Source organism: Brienomyrus brachyistius, chromosome 7, assembly GCF_023856365.1.
Source record: "Brienomyrus brachyistius isolate T26 chromosome 7, BBRACH_0.4, whole genome shotgun sequence".
NCBI lineage: Eukaryota > Metazoa > Chordata > Actinopteri > Osteoglossiformes > Mormyridae > Brienomyrus > Brienomyrus brachyistius.
In genome coordinates this window covers 24,776,616-24,795,838 of record NC_064539.1, presented here as the reverse complement: position 1 = coordinate 24,795,838, position 19,223 = coordinate 24,776,616, and the positions used below count along the sequence as shown (strand labels likewise).

At 48.4% G+C, this 19,223-nt stretch overlaps 1 protein-coding gene across 1 annotated transcript in view; it reads right to left on the bottom strand.

The window, feature by feature from the left end:
• LOC125746834 (paxillin-like) overlaps positions 1 to 19,223 on the bottom strand; it is a 30,301-nt gene that overhangs the window by 6,354 nt on the left and 4,724 nt on the right. The window contains 7 exon segments of the mRNA XM_049021379.1: positions 1,835 to 1,861; positions 1,863 to 1,983; positions 2,322 to 2,505; positions 2,660 to 2,793; positions 3,444 to 3,526; positions 3,615 to 3,683; positions 3,685 to 3,824. Of these exon segments, the coding sequence (XP_048877336.1) occupies positions 1,835 to 1,861; positions 1,863 to 1,983; positions 2,322 to 2,505; positions 2,660 to 2,793; positions 3,444 to 3,526; positions 3,615 to 3,683; positions 3,685 to 3,824 (758 nt within the window).

Below are 19,223 nucleotides of genomic sequence, written 5' to 3'. Positions count from 1 at the left end.
TCATTACAGGGAACTGGCACGTGGTCAAAAGGTCTTGGCTTTTCGGATACATGCTTCCCTCCTTAAATAGTTCTGACGTGACTAAATCCTGCACTGCGGGGAGGCAGGATGTCTGGATCAAAGCACTGGCATCACAGAAAAGCTTTAACAGTGTGATTCAGGGGAGCGATAATTGCTAAGTTTTTTTACACCTACAAATGCATGCCAAGAGGCTGGTTTACCAAGTGACCACAGACACAAGAAACGACCAGAGACCCAACTGGATGTGACAAAGACATGACAAAAATCCAGAGGGCACAAGAAATGGGAGCCAAACAGGAGGCTGACCCCTACATGGCCAGACGCAGACGTCCTCTCCACAGCTGAGGGCTGCAGTAGGGGCAGGTCCAGCGAGGCATCTGGGGTCTGAGGGCAAGGCGATGGGGTCAAAGAGTCATCCATCCAGCTGGCTTCAGTCTGGGGCGTCATCGTCCCATCTCGTCCTTCCTCAGGCTGCCTTGATCCAAAGTCCATGGAGTCCTGTAAGCCCCTCTCCTCAATACTGCTCCCCCAGACACTCTGCTCGGCAATGCCAGATATGGGGTACCCGCCACACATAGATAGGGGTGAGGTGTTCTCCTTAACCTCCTGCTCCCTTGCCTTGGAAAAGCACACGTCCAACAGGTCTTCCAGCATGCTGTCCAATGAGGGATCGGGACCAGCAGAGGTTCCCTCTAGTCCTTGAACCTTGGGGACAGACCCTACTGTCCTTGAGTCCCGTAAAGAAACTTCAGTGGCGTATGACTGCTTGCCTTCTACTGGAAAACCTGGAAGACTAGTATCAGTAAGATCTGTTGTACTGGAGAGGTTAGATGTAGCAGGAGCAATGGTGACAGACTTCATAGACTGAAAGGAAGGACTGTGAGTCTTTGGCCCAGGAGGAGTCGGTAGTACTGAGGAACTGGAAGAACTGATGGCAAGACTAGGTGGGGCACTGCAGCTCTCACAAACAGAAATGAAGTACGGGTCATTGACAGGACCAACTGGAGCAGCTTCTACCAGACTGACCACTGGCTCCAGTGATCGAACCACAGAGTTCCTGGGGTGAGAGAAGGTCCTAGACGAGTCCACACAGGAGCTCCCCTTAAAGGCAGAGGTCAGAAGGTTGTCTCCTGCATTCCGGATTAACAAGGCCGACTCCGCGAACTGGGCCGCGTAGGACAAGGTGACGGGGGACGCGGACGCGCAGAGAGCAATGGAGGACTGTGGCGCAGTGACCGCCGTGGGAGCGATCCCTCTGAGGTCATGAGCGTCCTCATCAATGCGCAGCTCCATAACCTCAGAAGCACAGGGTTGAGGGCCATCCCAGGGGGGCAGGTAGTGGGGGCTGCAAGGGCAGTTCATTATTGAGGTTGGGGCAAATGAGGAGACAGTCAAATGAGGGAATCCAGCCCCCATATCACACAGGGGTCCTGCATTAATGGGCCCCAGAGAACCAGACTGGGAGGCCAGGTGAGAAGACAAGGAAGGAAAGAAAAGACAAGAAAAAGAATTAGCTTGGAGGACAGGATCTGAAATGTGCAGCAAAGGAATAGAAAATGGAAGCATTTAGACGGAAACATAAAAGCTTAGCAACTTAGCAGCAGAACAACCACAGAGATGTCACACACACCTCTGCTTCCTTCGTGCATGCAGGGGAGAGGCGAGACATCTGGGCTACATGGCTGCTGACCACAGAACTGTGGTTATCAGCCGAAGAGCACATACCACGATCAAATCAGACGCACCGCTGACACCCCCCCCATTTCCAGTTTCTCCGGAGCGACCCGTTGCTGTGCAGAGGGTACATGCTCACATTGCTCTGGACCTTGAAGTCCGACAGGTGAGGCCATGAGCTCGTCCAGCTCCCGCGTGGCAGACGAGGCAGAGATGCGGCTCTGCTGTTCAGCTGCGGACGATTCCTGCGCGTCGTCCAGGACGCTCTGGGCCGCAGAGGGGGCGGGGCTGGAAGGAGCACATAAACACTCGTTTGCATCTCCTCCATACACCCGGATAAGCAGAAACACAGAGTGACACGGGCCTTATGTGATCTGCGGCCTTATGTCCGCGAAGATTAACACTAGATGGATCCCTTTTTGCTTCAGGCCGAAACAATTACACTGGAGTCTGTTAAGCTTCCAGAGCAGGTCAGCCGGTCACAGAGGAGAACGTGGACGCTACTGCTTGTATAGGCGTCGCTAAGCTAATCGACTGCAGAACTGGCTGAGAAGCTGATATTTGGAGTGGCTCCACTCAAATGGGACACCCATGCCTGCCTGCCCCCCCCAGGCAAGAAGGCTTACACAGGCCGTGGCACCGAGCTCTCCAGCTGGTCGAGAAGGTTCTCCACGCTGGGGCGCACGTCCTCCACCACCCGACGCTTGGGCTTCTCCACAGCAGGTGGGGGTGCCTTGGCTGCCACCGAGACCCCATTCTCCTTCCCATAGTGGGTGGTGGCCCCAGACAGCAGGGGCGGGACAGGCTCCTCTGTGGGCAGGGCAGAGAAACAAAACTCCAAAATTTTGACACCCGTGCCCCCTAAAAAAAACGTGGATTAAATACCCGTTAAAATCCCCCCTGATGAAAGTGTGTCTTTGGTTATGTCAAACCAAAGGGGCAGTACAGGCCTGACCAGCACTACCTTCAGTCGGGAAGCAGGGGGCGCCATGCTGCACAGCGTTGAGCTCTAGCAGCAGGCGATCCAGTTCCGACAGGTTGCTGCCCAGCGATGAGCTCATCACGCCCGAGTCTGAACCCTTCTGCTTGTTGGGGAAACTAGAAGGAAGAAGGTGGGGGGGGGGGGGGGGGCGTCAGAAACATAGTTCATAATAATAAGGGTGCAAACAATATTGCATCATCAAAAGCACATAGTAGATTTCACAAGCGGCAGAGTAACTGACCACAGACAAACTGAGTGGAATTAAAGAGAACGAATGAGAATCCAGAGAAAAAACACACCAACATTCTCACACCCTAATACTCCATTGCATACAAGAGGTGTCACGCTTTGGAAAAACTCAAACCGGCATCTACTCTGGCAATTAAGCTCATTTTAAATACGCTTGACGAGTGACAAACGGAAAACGCTTCTTCTTCAAATGGCGAACATTATCGACGCCGATTATAAACACACTGATCCACACTGATCCTCGGATCAGCTGAGGAAACAGGCAGAGACAGACATCCCTGTCCATTCGGTTCTCGCCAGGATCCGCCGCCCGTTCATAAAAGTCCATAAACGACTGGTAATCTCCAGAAATGTATTGAGAAAAAGTGAGAGGATTTCTCCTTTGATTGGCTAGTCCTCGAATTATAGACTCCAGATCGTAACCAGATCGGTACTAAAGAAAAATACATCCGCTACTCCTTATGAATCATTTGAGCAGTAGTCTTGACTGGAGGGTTTGGCGGGGGCTGCAGCCTACCTGTAGACGTGGTCTTCCTCGCTGTGAGACTGAGGGGAGCTGCTGTCCCGGGACCAGGTGGTCTTCTGGGCAGAGCCAACGGACTGGCAAGAGCAGGCGGAAGGTCAACACCCCTACTCAAATGGCGAGGAAATGACAAGCTGTCACACAGGCCCCTCCCACCCTGCTGACCTGCACGGACGAGCGGTGCGAGCCTGAGGGTTCCAGCACGGTGCCGTTCAGGGCATCGGCAGACGGCGGCAGGGGGCACCGGCGGCGGTACGTGGAACTCCTGATAGGTGGGGCCGCCCGTCGGGTACGAGTACGGCGTCTCGTCGGGGAGGAAGACTGGGCGCTTGGAAATGTGCGAGGTGGTAGATTCCAAGTCTGCCAGCAAGGCGTCTGAAAGGGGAAAGGAGGAGAGAGAGAGAGTATAAAATAGGAGAAAAATAAATATCCAATACAGCAGACATACCAGAGGTGTTATCAGTGACCACACCTTTGACGGAACAAGAGCGGCTCACTTCAAACCTAATAACTCATGTTTACCTAAATGTGACTCACCTGCCTCATTAGTACAAGTACTGGCCCATTCTATGCTGATAAAAAAAATTTAAAGGGGAAAAAAAATTATAATAAACCCCCCCCCCCCCCCACACACACACACACACACACACACACACACCATTGCAGGGAGGCAGCAGGGAGTTTTGATCTTCACACCACAGAATTTGGACGCTCCATTGTCTGGTGCTTAAACCCAAAAGCGATAAAGCGAGGATCTGTACAGCCGCCCTGCGGAGGCCAGTCACAGCGGAACGCGCCCCCCCCACCCCCACCTCGCTCTGGCAAGCCCGGGCATCGGCAGCGTAATTCTTGTTTACTTTCCGCTGCCAAGTCCTTAGAAATACCAGCCTGGAGGGACGGGATCTCGCGGGCAGGTCACTGCAGAGAGCTGCTGGGCGCTAACAGAAGCACGGGCTCACCCTGAGCAAGTTCAAGAGGCATTTACCATGAAGGTGAAAAGAGGAGATACTGGTCACAATGGCGGAGGAGAACCAGTAAGGTCTAATCAGGAAACAGCCCGAACACGGCACAAGCCCAGCCTTGATACGCAGAAGACAAAACGTGAACTTTCTAGAAATATTACACAACCTTGTGCGGAAAGTTGACCGGCAGAAGCCGATTTCACAACTAAGCTGAGAATTCTGGGTGGGGGGGGGGGGCATGTCTGCGTGTGTCGCAGAAACACGGAGATTCCACACGAGACAGGTGGGCAGAGGAAGGGGGCTCCAGGGGTGGTGTGTCAGAGGGTGAGCTGGAGCAGAGAGCAGAGCCGGGGGGGGTTTGAGAGAGCCCCCACCTTGTCTGCAATCAGGGTTGGGAAGTGAGGGATTGAGGAAGCAGAGGAAGAGAAGAAAACGTGTGATCTGCAAAGGAAGTGATGGGGAAGGAACTGCCCCACAGTGCTGCGCTGATAAGGGCCCTCGCCCCCCCGCCCGCTCCCTTGGACACCCCCCCCCCCCAACTCGCTCCTTGTACGTCTTCCTTGTGATTCCGAACACGAGGCAGAAGCGAGAGGGACTCCACAGAGTCCACAGAGGGTTTCTCGCAGTACAACACTAGTGAATGGTACCCAAAGGACACCACAAAAAAAAACCCACATTATAAATTTGCTAAATTAATTAAGACAGGGAAGCAAGACATGCTAATTATTGGAGAAGCGAACGCAGAGATCTGCTGCTCACCAAAAAAAAAAAAAAAAAAAAAGTTAAATGTATGAAACTATCCTTCATCTTTATCAGCGTCACAGCGAATGTGCTCAGTGGTTAAGCCCGACTCTGAGCAGTGGCCAGGCAACGAGACGAAAACAACCCTCTGCGCTCTTTTAAAAGGGCGTTGTGCACAGCAAGCCCAGACACATGCCATCAAAGGCACACAGGATGTCGAGAGCTCCCTCCACGGGCTGAGAAGGGAACTGCATTTCAGAAGTGTACCATGTTACACATGAGCGACTCTCAGCCTGTGGCACAGTGGTAACCATTCAGGGAACATAAGCTGGGGGATTATTTCCTCTTCTACCCCAGTTGCCAAACATGTCAACAATGACACTTCCTAAAAGGCTTCCTGTAAGCTGCCAGCACTATCCGGGGGGTGGCGGGGGGGCTGGTGACTGCCACTGAGCTAAAAGTAATCAGAAATCTGAACGGCCTACAGACCAGCTTTGGGGACCCTCTGGCCTTGTTATGTCAGCCTGACACCAAAGTGACTGATCCTCATGTCACATCCCAGAGACTTTACACCTTTACAGATTAATGTGACAGATTAAGGGGGGGGGGGGTTGGCTAGGCAGTCACCAACGAAAACGTAAGTTACCATGGATGTGCCTCATAATGCCCAGGTAACCCGTTCCCATTGGCTGATGCGTAGAGGGGCGGGGCAGAGGCACGGACAGCGCCGGTCTGCTGTCCGCATCTCCACGGCGCCGCCATCTTGGTAAGGTCAGGCGGACACCCGCACTTACAGGCAGGAACACAGCGGCTCCCTCATGCGACTGCCCTGTTTAAATTAAAGGATTGCAGTGGAAGCGCCAAGCCAACCCCGGGTTGGGGAGGGTTGGGGTCAAGGCAAAGCCGGGACGGCGGACCCCTCCCAGTCCACCAGTATCACCCCCTGTGGTCACCATCAGCAAGTGTTACTTTTCCTGAGAGAGACACACACACACACACACACACACACACACACACACACACACGTGTTAGAGATTAGGAGTGCTCATTTACTGAGACTTTGATGGAAGAAAACTTCCTGTTATCTTGAGTGGGGGGGGGGGGGCAGTAAAAATTCTATTAGGGGGAAGAGGTTATTATTTCTATGGTCTTCCTATTACCTGAAACACTATTTGCCAAGTTTTGCCAGCTAGTGGTATTAGATTTTTTTTTCTTATTTTTTTTAAACTGTCCAATGGGGGGGGGGGGGGGCAGACCAGACCCCAAAATATGTACAATTATTTCTGGATGAAAGCTAACAGCATTCTGAAATCTATTACTGCTTTGCGTGACTGTGGATAACGATAAACAGTAGATGTTCCGAGGCTGAGCACCCAGCAATAGGAAACGCATCATCAATAGCAGGTACTTCAGCAAGTCCTCATTAGGCATAAAAATATCCCAGCAGAAATATGTCCCCCTCTCTAGCATCCTGCCAGAAAGGTTAAAGGATTCATTACGGGAACATTCCGAAGGACAGCAGAGAGCATGGATTGTTCTGCAGCAGGTGTCCCACAGGGGGCAATGTAGAGCTCACACTGCATGCTGCTGTTGGTGAGAAATGTTTTGTGTGACTTCAGACATCCTTCTAATTCAGCGTCCTAAGGGTAACTGTCGGGGTCATAAAACTCCAGCAGATAGTACAGGAGATGGATCCTGAATGTTCTCCACCCACTTTTATCCAGCTGTTACCACACCCTGAGAAATACACCCACGAATCAATGTGCTCCTCAGCATACAGAGGACCTGCTGGAACCTGTCTGCTTTCAATGTATATGCTCTATCTGCTCATCATACCCCCCACCCCACCTCCCCCGCCCCCCCCACCGGCAAATATCTGATGGGCAGGAAGATGATCTGGGAATTCCTAACATGCCAAAGCGTGTCTCACTGAAAAACAGTGGAGAGGAAGAAATGAAGAGGAGCGAGCAGCTCCAGTGCGCCTGTCTGCCAGTGCGCCTGTCTGCCAGTGCGCCTGTCTGCCAGTGCGCCTGTCTGCCAGTGCACATGCGCATTCACTCTACCTTATGGGGACATTTTTGGGAATAACATCCACACGAGACAAAATCCAGAAAAGCAGACCTTGCAAAGACACACCAGAAGTAAAATGTGTCAAAATCATCCGTTTAAAACGAAAAGGAGAACCGGACATGTCAAAATGGCCACAGCAGTGAGTGGAGCCAGTGTCTGAACTCTGAGTCTCACCACTGCAGAGTGTAACACTCACAGGTTCCCGCCCATTCTGTGCAGACACGTCCGCAGGCACCATGACGCCCACACAGGCATCTCCACACACGCAGCGTCTCTCTGGTGACGTTACTCGGCTCCTCTCTGACGGTTCGACATAAAGACAGCCTGCAGTGGTCACTGAGGCCAAGCTGGCCTGCTTTACGACCGTGAGGTCAAACTGTAACCCCACCCCAGGGGGGGGCATTTACACCGGGAGAGTGGAAGGACAGAGGAAGGGAAGACCGGACAGCTGCCTAAGGAGGCAGTGGGCTTACAGCAACGTGACAGAGACGCGTTTTCCAGAAAAAGGCAGCTATTCCACTGAATCTCTCTCAGAGTGAATCCAACACCTTCAGATCCACTCCAAAGGCACTGCATACCGATACTGCATACCGATACTGCATACCGATACTGAATACCAATTTCCTCCAGGTCAGCCTAATAACCTACTGAAAAGTTTAAGGGTGTCTTTATACACATTTTAGCTGGGGGGGGGGAATAAAAAAATAATAAAAAAATCAGATCCCTCACTTCTTAACAGACTGCAGAACCAAGATGGCTGAATCCACGGGAAACCCAACTACTGCTTAAAAACCTCCCAGTCTGATTTACCTTAGACAGCAGGAACAATGAAACGGATCCCTGCAGGCAAAGGGACAGGTTTACGTTAACTGTTCGTTGGTGGCTTTTAAATAAAAATCCAGGACGAGAATCGACGACATGCACGTTTACAGGTCTAACCATTTAGGAGATTCTGATGGACTCGTCACAGACAGAAAAGAAGCCATATTTTCTTCCAGATACCCAATAAGCTCTGGTCAGTGTGCACTGGACCTAGGAGGGTCATGTTTTAAACATGCCTGTCAAACTAATATTAATAAAGAAAACAAAAAGCGAAATCCACAAAAGGACAAGTGGGTTTATGTGGGCCATTAATTCCACTATGGTGCACGACTGGAATTCAGTGAACGAAAATTACACCAGTCGGTTTTTAAAATGCAGCTGAACAATAAACATTTCAGTTAATCTAAATCGAGACAAATTAGCAGATACGGTACCTGGATAATTACTTTTGAGCGTATTTTACAAGAAGGTTAAGCAAAGAACTGTAATCATACAACAATTCAGTAAGATGAATAAGACAATTATTGGCAAGATACTGCCTTTCAGTTTATTAAACTTGGCCATGAAGGCCAAGCACCATACGACCTAAAGCACGCCTGGATGTAAAAGGGGAATTTCCTAGAGCTTTAATATGGTCACAATGCAGCTAATTTTAGTCCATGTGTCATAAGGACATCAGCAATTCGGCAAAAGCTGTGTGTCACTCTGAAAAAACGTCCATATTAAATCATTTAGGACATAGTACGGCTCTGAGAAAGCATTTGAGAAGCTGCTTTGACATTTTACTGACAATCTGTGCTAACATGGTTTCAAGTCCTCCTCCGATACCAAAATGCAACACGGTGTTTATGTGAAATGAAAGATTTTTAAAGCTGTTCTTCACCTCAGGAAATTCAGGCAATTCCACTGACACCTTCTGGCTTGTACGTTTATTAATGTTTAGCACTGGAACATTGTTCATTTTTACTTCCTTTCTCTCTGGTTAAATATCAAACTCTCAGCTTAGTTTTAGTGCCAGGCAAACTGTGATAAAACAAACTTGCCTGTCTGACTTTCTAATATTCCCCATCCCGGCGTGGAGTGGGCGGGGAAGATCCCTTCAATATTTTTGTAGATACCACTGACCAGGAAAAACAAACAAATGTGTGTTTATTGCCCTTAAAATCTGACAAGCAGCAGCAGCAGGATCTTAATCCCCAAACTTCTGAAACACACCCAGGCACTCAATTGTAAAACCTTCCCAAAATCACACAGGAAGCCTCAGGCTGCGTGGGCATCAGCCCCGCAGCGCAGACACATTATAAAACGCATTAACACAGAACGGCACTGATCTCGTCCTCCTATAGGAGCCGAGCCGGACCCGAGCCCATTTACAAAGCTCCGTGAAAGCAGCTAACCAGCCACCCAACACCGGCACCATAGGGAATTAGCTTCAGCATTAGAGCCATTGGGGCTGACTTTCTGATAAAGGCATTCAGGGACTCCACTAAACGGTGGGAACGGCGAGCAAAGCAGCCAATGAGAGGCAGGGAGGCGGAACCAGGGTGTGATGGACGGCGCTGAGAGCCTCTCCCATCCGTATCCACACAGGTCCTCACCGAGTCAGGCGAGGAAAGAGCCGTCCAACAGTGGCAATGCCCACAGGCTCCACACATTACCGGATCATCCAGCAGGAATCAAAATTAATGTCCCAACTCCAAGGATACAGGACCCAAGAGACGTTGCTAAACTAAACGGCACACAGCTAACAACGTGTCCTCAAGGTCACATCTGGGTCAAACGCTTTTTCTGTTTTGCACTAGAGTCTTCCTAGGGGGCAGATATAAGGGCTATTTTGCGCACACACACACCCAAAGGCAAGAAAAAAAAAATAGCAAATGAAAAACAGGGGAGGAGTTTAGTCACGCTTGGCCAATCAGGTGCCAGTGGGAGGGGCATTTTCTCACCGCCGCCTCCATCCCTCTCACGGCTAATGCTCCAAAACTGATCTTAGTGCCACCTGGAACTCTCCCCGCTCCGCTCGTGATACAGGACCCAGCTGTGCTCACGCCCGTTCGCGGCCAAAACTAAACAGGTTTTCAGACAACGAGCATCAACCGCTGCCATAAAAAAATCCTTTTCTGTCGGAGGTGACATTCTTTATTCGACACTATAGTTCAATGTCTGACAGCTTATATAACACAGTTTATTTTAAAAGAAGATATTACAGAAAAGATTCAACACCTGGGTCTCCAAACGTCATTCATTCAGTAATGTTGCGAGCCGCCCCCCCCGACCACGACCCCGGAGGCGTCCCCAGCCCACACACAGCCCGCTGGAGGCGTTACACACACGGGGAGCCATTCAGCCAGCCCGGTTCACTCTCATTAGATGCCTCCCTGTTCAGCCACAGACTGCAGGGCGAAATTATTTTCTTTTAAAGTAGGATGGTTCCCACATCAAGTGCTCTGTTAACAATTTTAAAATAAACCAAAACCTGCCAGTGTAATTCTATGCAGAGACCCTAACCCTCACCCCCTACATTAGAAAGAGGATCAAACACCGTCTGGGTCTCGCACTGCAGGGCGTGGACCCCCCCCCCCCCTTACAGCTCCTTATAGCTTTATATTTGCACCAACATGCACACAGGCATAAAAAAAACACAGTGACTGCAGCTTTCTGCAGCCTCTTAGGTTTTTATTGACAATCTGTGCCCGGGATGGGAAGGGATGCGAGCAGGGAGACGACCACTCAGAAGCTGTGTGTGGTGAAGGGCCAGCAAACATGCCCCCCCAGTCAAGTGGGGTTCACTTCACACGAGAATAAGGCGGCAGGAGTGTGAGCTGAAGGCGAGATTCAGAAACGGCCCACTGGCCACGAGAGGGAGGCACCGTAAAGGAAAGGTGTCTTTGTAAGGTCATGAGAACACCTGCAGACCCCCCCCCCACTGGTGGCAGCCAGTACACCTGGGAGTCCCAGCTGGGGAAGTTTCAGCCACAGCAACGGGGGGGGGGGGAAATCATGATCAGATGACATATAGATAGACAAACACGTGTGGTCTGTTTCTGGACATCTGGGGAGGAGGTGTGATGCAGTGAAGTGCAGTGAGTAGACACACAGCGCTCTCTCGCTCTCCCCCTCTCTCTCTCCCGCTCTCCCACCCTGCATGCCGCTCACCGCAGTCGCTCAGTGACACGCTGCACAGGCTCGCCTTTGTTCCTGCCTCCAGGCCGGAACGCAGAACATTCCAGAAACCTTCCTTTCGCCCCAAATGGCCCGTGCTGGCAGACACTTTGGGAGTCACTGCCTTTCAGCTTTTCCAAACTCCAAACCATATATGCTCTGCTGCTTCCAGAGGGTTACAGTGCTCACCTTCACACACACCCCCCAGTGACTGCCTCTGGCACTCGCTAACTGCAAAGGGCATTACTTTCCCTGTCCACACCCCCAACCCCCAGAGTATGGGCTCAACAAGGGGACAGACAAGGCGGGTGGAAATGTCACAGGCCCAGAGAGCACAATGGAGTAACTAACAAGGTCCGGTTACGTCCATCGGATATCTGACTCTTCTCCAGTGCCACTGACAGTCTGATTAACTGCGCCTCCTCCCGACCAGGTCACACCCCAGCACCCCCCCCCCCCACCCCTCTAGCTACTTGCCCCACCCACAGCAGAATCTTGGAGGAAAGGGGAGGGGGGGGCGGGGAGGAACAATGGTCTACTGTAAGTTCTCAATCTGGTGTCTGATGGGGACAGTATGGTTTTTGAGGAAAGCCACAGCGGCCCAATGGTGGTGGGGGGCGGGGGTGACAAGCTACAGCCTTGTCTGGAGGTATGTCATTAGTGGGAGGGGGCATACGGCATGGGCGGCGCAGGCTGCAATGCCAGCAGCAGGCCCACAGGAAATATTTATAGGGAAAGTGTTTATGACTCAGTCATCAGAACTGGGGTTGAAGTCCTCATAGGAGGGGAGATGGTCCAGGTGAGCCTTGGAGCTCCGGAACGATCTTTTCAAGTCAGAGATTCCACTTCTGACATTTCTTTGTAGCACTGTCACCAACAATAAACTCTGACATTGTTCTGGGGGGGTCTTGCTGAATTCCAAGACTATGACAGATAAAGGAGGTTCGAATACAGGAAGCCGGCCAAACCAACAGGCCTGGAAGGGGCCACGTGAAACAAGGCTCTGACCCGTCTCCAACTCCCTCTCAGCCACTCGCTCTCCCTCCCTCTCACACACACAGCAGGGCCTGTATCACATCTGGTGGGATCACTGTGACCTCACTCACACCCCTCCTTTGTTGCTACAAATCTTCTAACAAACAAAAACAGCAGCAAGAGCAGAGCTGGGAATTCGGTCTTCTGCGGAGCGCGCCCGGCCAGCAGGGCCGACACCGAGCGAGCGAAAGGACTTCACACGCAGGGTCAGACCGCGAGACGCTTGGTCACCAGGTGGAACCAGCCCCAGAGGCCGCAGCCATCTGCACCGAGGAACCAGCAGTCATGCCGGTTTACTCCTAAAACAACCAGAATCCAAACAAACTAGACTTCTATCACATCAAGGCAAGGAAGACTCTTATTAAATATTTGTGTTCCAAAGAGCTAAAAAGGACAAGGAATCAATTGGGTACTCAACGGAGAGAGAAAAAATGAGTTCTGCCTGAGACGGCAAATGCTGTTCCACTATGTGCCTTCAAAAATCTGAAGCACAACACCACTAATTTCCTGCTAGAGGTTCACAACACACCCGTTAAAATATCGGTATCGGCTAACGTCCATTATAAAATCAAGACATCAGCATCAGTCTGATGTGCCATCATCGGCAGACACAGACAGCCAATATTTAGACTTTACTGAATATTCAGAGCTGAAAACTACTAAAATAACGGAGATGACTGCACTGGATGAACAGTCATTTTCCGCAGAGAAGCACTAGGAATCGCGCCGCCTCATTCGCAGTTTCCAAGTACCGGGCTGCAAGACCGTTTTATACGGCCTGTGACACGATTCGAATTCATCATTAAATGCGGCCTGCAAATCGATATTTCGTTTCCCCACAGACAAAATTAAAAACGATTTGATGTATATCAGCGACGGCACAGGCGGCTCACAGGTTAGCCGGTTATCGCGATTGGATGTATTAAACAAAGAATCAGAACTGGCGACAAAATTTCCACACCACTACTTCTTTGACACCTACTGAAAAGAGTAACCAAATTCAAAATCTGACGGCTATTTCAGCACAGGCAGATCTCTCTTTGGGCCAACGCAAAGGGGCACCTTCACTTTTAGTGCTGATCTCATGCACATGTCGTCAAGTTGGGAGCAGGGACTGATTTATTCACCTATGTAACAGAGGACAGCTCTTCGCACGCATGCATGTTCCAAACGCGGGCAGAATTCCTTCGCTGGGGTTGTCCTGGACGCTAACTGAAGTTCTTCAACGGGAGTCACGCTGGAGGTCAAGTATTTCCACCCGAAGCACTTTGCAGCTACCACATGTACTGAATGCTGAAGACGACCGACAACAGAATGCCTCAGTCTCCGTTAAGACTTCCTTTAAAAAAATAAAAAGATGCTCACTTAAAGCCACAAGCTTTTCAGGAGAATTGCAAGACCACCACCGGCTAAGCTAGATTTCCCTCAAGGTAACATGGGAAGGCACCGTTCCTCCAAGCTGTGACTCCCACTACTATAGCACAGTAAAAGGCACAGGAAGAGTCACATATGGTGGTGACCAACCATTCTAGGAACCCTTAAAGGCTGCCACCGAGGGAGGCCAGTATCCATCTTAATTCCAGTATTGGCTTCCCTCTCTGCCTAACTTGATCTCGCCACAGAGGTCACAGGACAGTTTTGGTTCCGCTTGCTATTCAAGCCTCTCGTCTCATGTTCCACCTTGTTCCTGCATCAAAAGACATTTTCCCAGTATCAGCATCTTACCACAGCAGTAATTCACTCTTGAAAGCGAACCACCATTAAAATGACCAAGCCTGCCAAGTCTTGTGTCCTACAACTGAGTAAAAACAATTTAACGTAACTTATTGTCTTAACCCAGCTTACTACTGGGGCCCTTTCCGATGTGACAATTTCATGTGCATGTTACACAATGTTGGTATTAATGTCACACACTGTGTAGCTGTATTGGACACCGGCACCACAAACTGTGCACATATGAAGAGACCAGAAACTCCAACTGACTTGATCGTTCAGAGTCTAACAAACTACTGACCCCACTCAGTAGGGGTTGTTTTTCCTGGAAATACTACAGTTATAATCCCACCCCTATGGGAAGGAAGAGGGTTGGAAGCCCAAGTTTCCTCACAGGCTTCAGCTGCAACTTCAGTTACTCATCAGACCTGCGTGAAGAGAAGCGGCGGCTTCTCTCCCAATCCTCAGCTACAGCCTCCCTTCTTGGTTTACTCATTAAGCTTCTCAGCGCAATTAGTGTCGCAACGGAATGCAAAATTCTGCATTCCTTGGCCATGGTTACGTGCCATGAACTAAGCAACTTCAACAGAAAACGGTGCCTGTGCACCCATTCATCTACAAGAATTTGCCAACACTTCACATTAACTGCACCTTCACAATGCAGAGAACATTCAGTGCACCTTTGTAATGCATTCAAGATGCATTCGTAAGCAGCATCTAAGAACACCATTAAGCTGTTTAATGTATGTTAAGATGTTAACATACATTAATAGTTATTACATAAACAGTACAAGAATATTATACACACACACACAGCATGGTTTTCCAATTATTAATGCATCACTTATATAAAAAATATTTTTGAAGACCTAAGGAACTAGCAGCATCAGTCTTATACAGCTGGTAGGCGAGTCTCAAGCGGTCCCTGAATCCCATGATTCCACAGGAGCATTACCCACTGACCATGTGAGAGAGGGCAGCCTGTCAGTAGCCATTTCCCTTAAAGAAAACAAAGCGAGATCAGGTAGAAGTTCCCATCGTGTGCTTCACTTCTGTTTTGTGGCATCTCAACATCTTCCGCTCTACATTACCGAACCATAAAGGTGCTTAAAGGAAACTCGCGTGTGAAAGTCTGACCCAGATCTCAACACCCAGTCCGTTGTACTCTAGGGAAACATCCACACAAGTCAGAACAGCCTCAGTCCCGACTGATGTTTCATCAACACCAGGTAATAAAACAAAAATTTCCCAACACAGATTAACACAATGTTTGAATGTGGGGCTTGTTCCTTCAAACCGAAAGGTGGTGCAACAACTTCTAAAGAAGCAGCTTTAAACCACGAATAACAGCAAGTGACTAAATGCATCTTTCCTTGCTTGCACAACACTTACATAAAGCAGTCGGCAAAGTGAGCTGTGTCTGACAGGCAGATACATCAGGTCACTATACATTTGTTTTGTTTTTTTTTTTTTTTTTTTTTTTTTTACACGATGTGACAAATTATCATGAGAAAAGCTTAATATAAACACCTGCTTCTGCTTCTTGGTTTCCTTTGTCCACAATACGACCTTGAAAGGCATTAAGCTGTAGGCCAAACTGAGTTTTGGGTGCATGATTCATAAGTCTAGGGGGGGGGGGGGGGGGTGGGGGAGTCATCCCACAAATCACAGAGGTACCAGGCTGGCAAGAAAAAGGTCAGCAATTCATACCTCACAGGTGTTTTTACTACAGTGTCCAAAGCCACTTGCTTATGTTGTAAGGCAGGATAAAGCATCTGGGGGGGGTTAATTTTTGGGTGGGGGTATCAGACATGATAGTCTAGGAGTACGCTTCTGTTGGCCCTCTCCCTAGTTGGGGTCATAACACAGTAAACACCCAACCAAGCTCACAGCGAAGCATAAAAAGTAGGTGTGAGACAGAGGATAGAACCCATTAATCAATTAAGAGAAGCCGTCGAGCCTCTCCTTTAGTGCTGCCACAATACCGAAATCTCGATATCAATACCGAAGTCCTGAACTTCGACGGCGATAGTTTTCAATACTGCTCCTATAAAGGGGGAAATGCTCTCAAATGTCATTACCGTCTTATTTCAAACACACACGTTTTTCCAAGATATCCAGATCATTTGCGGGTGGGTTAGTTAAAATAAAAATTGGAGAGTTTGAGTCGCCCATGGAATGGACCCCTGCATCACTGTATACCATCTTTAAATACGTACCTTGCTGCTGGAGAGAGGCTTATTGACCACCGACTTCCCTCCTGGACATAAATAGGGAGTGAACTAGTCAGCTATCAACCGTCAGTCTTTGAATTCCTTGAAAAGCTTGGGATGCTTGTCCGACAGATGTCTGGCCAGGTGTGATGTGTTGCCTCCCTTTGCAAGACTCATTTTAAAACGGTGCGGGGACAGCAATGCTGCTGTGGATGGGGGGGGCCTTTTTGGTGACTTTATACCGGAAACGTCTCCATATTTCACTTTAGGACTCCTCTTTGTCAGAGTTCAGGTGTTGCTGAACCGAGCGAAAAAGGGCCTCGCTCTCTCTGTCGTTGCTCACGCTCGTTTCCCTCGATGTCACACATACGACTAGTGCAACATCACCGCTATCAGCATTGAGCGTAAAGAGACGGAGTCCTTTTAGACAGAACGATTAGCCATTCGCATAATAAAAGTACAGACACTCCCCTACTTACGAATGAGATACGTTCCGAACGGCCGATCGCAACTTGAAATGTTCGTAAGTCATCATTCAACATCGTTTTAAGGGTACACGCAAGTACAAAGAACTAGGATGCTGGGAGTACGCACGCTACGCTGCTGCGCGGCGGGAGTAGCGGCCAGAGGTCGTACTACGCAGAATTTGTACGTAGAAAAAAAAAAAAAAAAGTTGGACAGGAAACGGAAGCCCAATGAATACAATTTTGACTTACTGTCCTCTTCGTTCGCATGTCTGAAAATTCGTGAGTTGAAAGTTCGTAAGTAGAGGAGCGCCTGTATCCATTTTTCCAAAATGCCGGTATTGTACCATTTTCAAAACTTCAGTGCCACATTTTTATTTTATTTTTTTCCTTCAGTATTGGGCCATCGTGCATCCATCAGTACAACACAGATGCTTGGTAACTGTCTGGAGAGATGACAACCTCCGCCATCCTCCTCGGGCCCGTCTTGGTGTGCAGAGGCTGGCAGGTACCAGAAAGGTAGCTTTGGGGGAAAAGCTAATTTTAACTGCGGCACCTGCTCCTTCAGTCAAACATTCGTGTTCGGCCAAAGTGAAACGCAAAGACATCACAGGAAAAACAGCTAGAAATCTATCCCCACTAGGACTGCATAATTCGGGATAGAAGATCAAAACTGCTTCGCTCGGAACTGAGATCATGATTTTCACTGACATTTACTGAGCAATACATTTCTCCTTATGATTACAAAGTCTTTATGAAGATAGAATATGACTTATTGAAGTTTGACCCTCACACCACCGTTGCAGAATGGAAAGGGTGCACTCCAAGCTTAACAAGCAATTTCATTTTCGAATGCAAGAAATACTGAACATTTTCTGCATTATGAGGAATGCATCAATACATCGCGACGTATGATACCACTAATAATGAGTAATGTATAGAACATGCCTATTTTCCCTTCAGATAATTCATGCACAAAGCACAGGTATCGCTGTACATTTCAACAGAGGTGGTGATACAACCAGCTTGGTTTGGTCGGACTTGCTAGTGAGCTGGGCAACTTCGGTGGGGTACCCGCTTGGGCACAGCTGGCGTACTTCACAATAGAAGACTGCCAGTTTGTGGTACGACTCAGTTCTTGGTGGCAGTGTAAGACAGTCACATGGTTTACTACGTGCTAATATCAGGTACCACGTCTGTGAGAATCACTGTGTAATGTTAGCATCAAACGCTAACAATTAGCATTAGCATGGCTAAATCTGCATTAAGAACCCAGTCCGTTCAGTCTCTCTCTAGTATCTTTTAACGTAGGAGTTTGGAAATCTGTACCGAATTGTCAGGAATGCACTAACACATCGCGGCAGCAGAAAAAGCTTTAAGAATGAGCTCAAGTTCACGATTTAAAAAGTGATTAAATCGTGCAGCCCTAATCCTCAACATAAGAAACTTCAGGTCAGAGCTTTCAAGCGCAAATATATCTTTGTAAATCATGTCTTCATTTGAGTCAAAACTCTAAATCACATGCAAATTAAACTCACTGAAGTACAGGAAAAGAAAATGTGGTCATGGTTTTTTGCACAATGGCCGAAGGGGAGGAAGAGAGAGAGAGAGAGAGAGAGAGAGAGAGAGAGAGAGAGAGAGAGAGAGAGAGATCTTTTATATATATATATATATATATATATATATATATATATATATATATATATATATATATATATATATATATATATATATATATATATATATATATATATATATAGACATAAGATGTGACACACCACATACTAGAAAAAAAGACGTTAAAAATGTAAGAAATTCAGCAAAACAAGTTCAAATGTATATTCTGATTGTAATTGGATTACAATTACTTTAGATTACTAATTGTAATCTAAAAGTACACATTCTAATTACTGTAAGCTACCATAGAGAATCTAAGTAACTGCAATAATGAGTATTTTATTCTCTCATAACTTGCGATACAGTAGTGCGTGTAAGTGACCACGGGTAGAAAAATTAAGAATTTCTCGTTGACAATGTAAAAAGAAAAACCTGTTTGCGGCATGATTGTAATTTGATTACTGTCATTTTATTCAATTTCAAGTTAACTCCAACCAGTGTCTCCAAATATAGACACATTCATTAGAAGCGCAACCGGTTCACATACAGATAACACCGCAGTCGGAATGCAATGGTTTGGGAGGTCAGGGGTCCTTTAAGGGAGAAAAAGGGTTCGAGCAGAGACCCAGGGCTCGGGGTGTCAGAACTTCACAGAACAGATCAACACAACCACAGACTGCAGACAATTTAAGGTGACGCTTTACTGGAGGGGGCACAAATAATGTAGCACTGACAGCTACATACAGCTCACATGTTTATTCGTCATTAATCAGTCATAGTGCTTCATGTAATTCATTCAGTTACTCATGATTTTTACCCGAATTGCGACCGACTTACTTGGTTAATTTTGCCCCCTCGAGTAAAGTCTTAACCAATTCAGAGATGCCAAACGTTGAGTAATTTCACACCTTTGGACTGCTGAGGACAACAGAGGACCCATACATCCATACACCCAGAGGGCAGGTGGGATTGGTG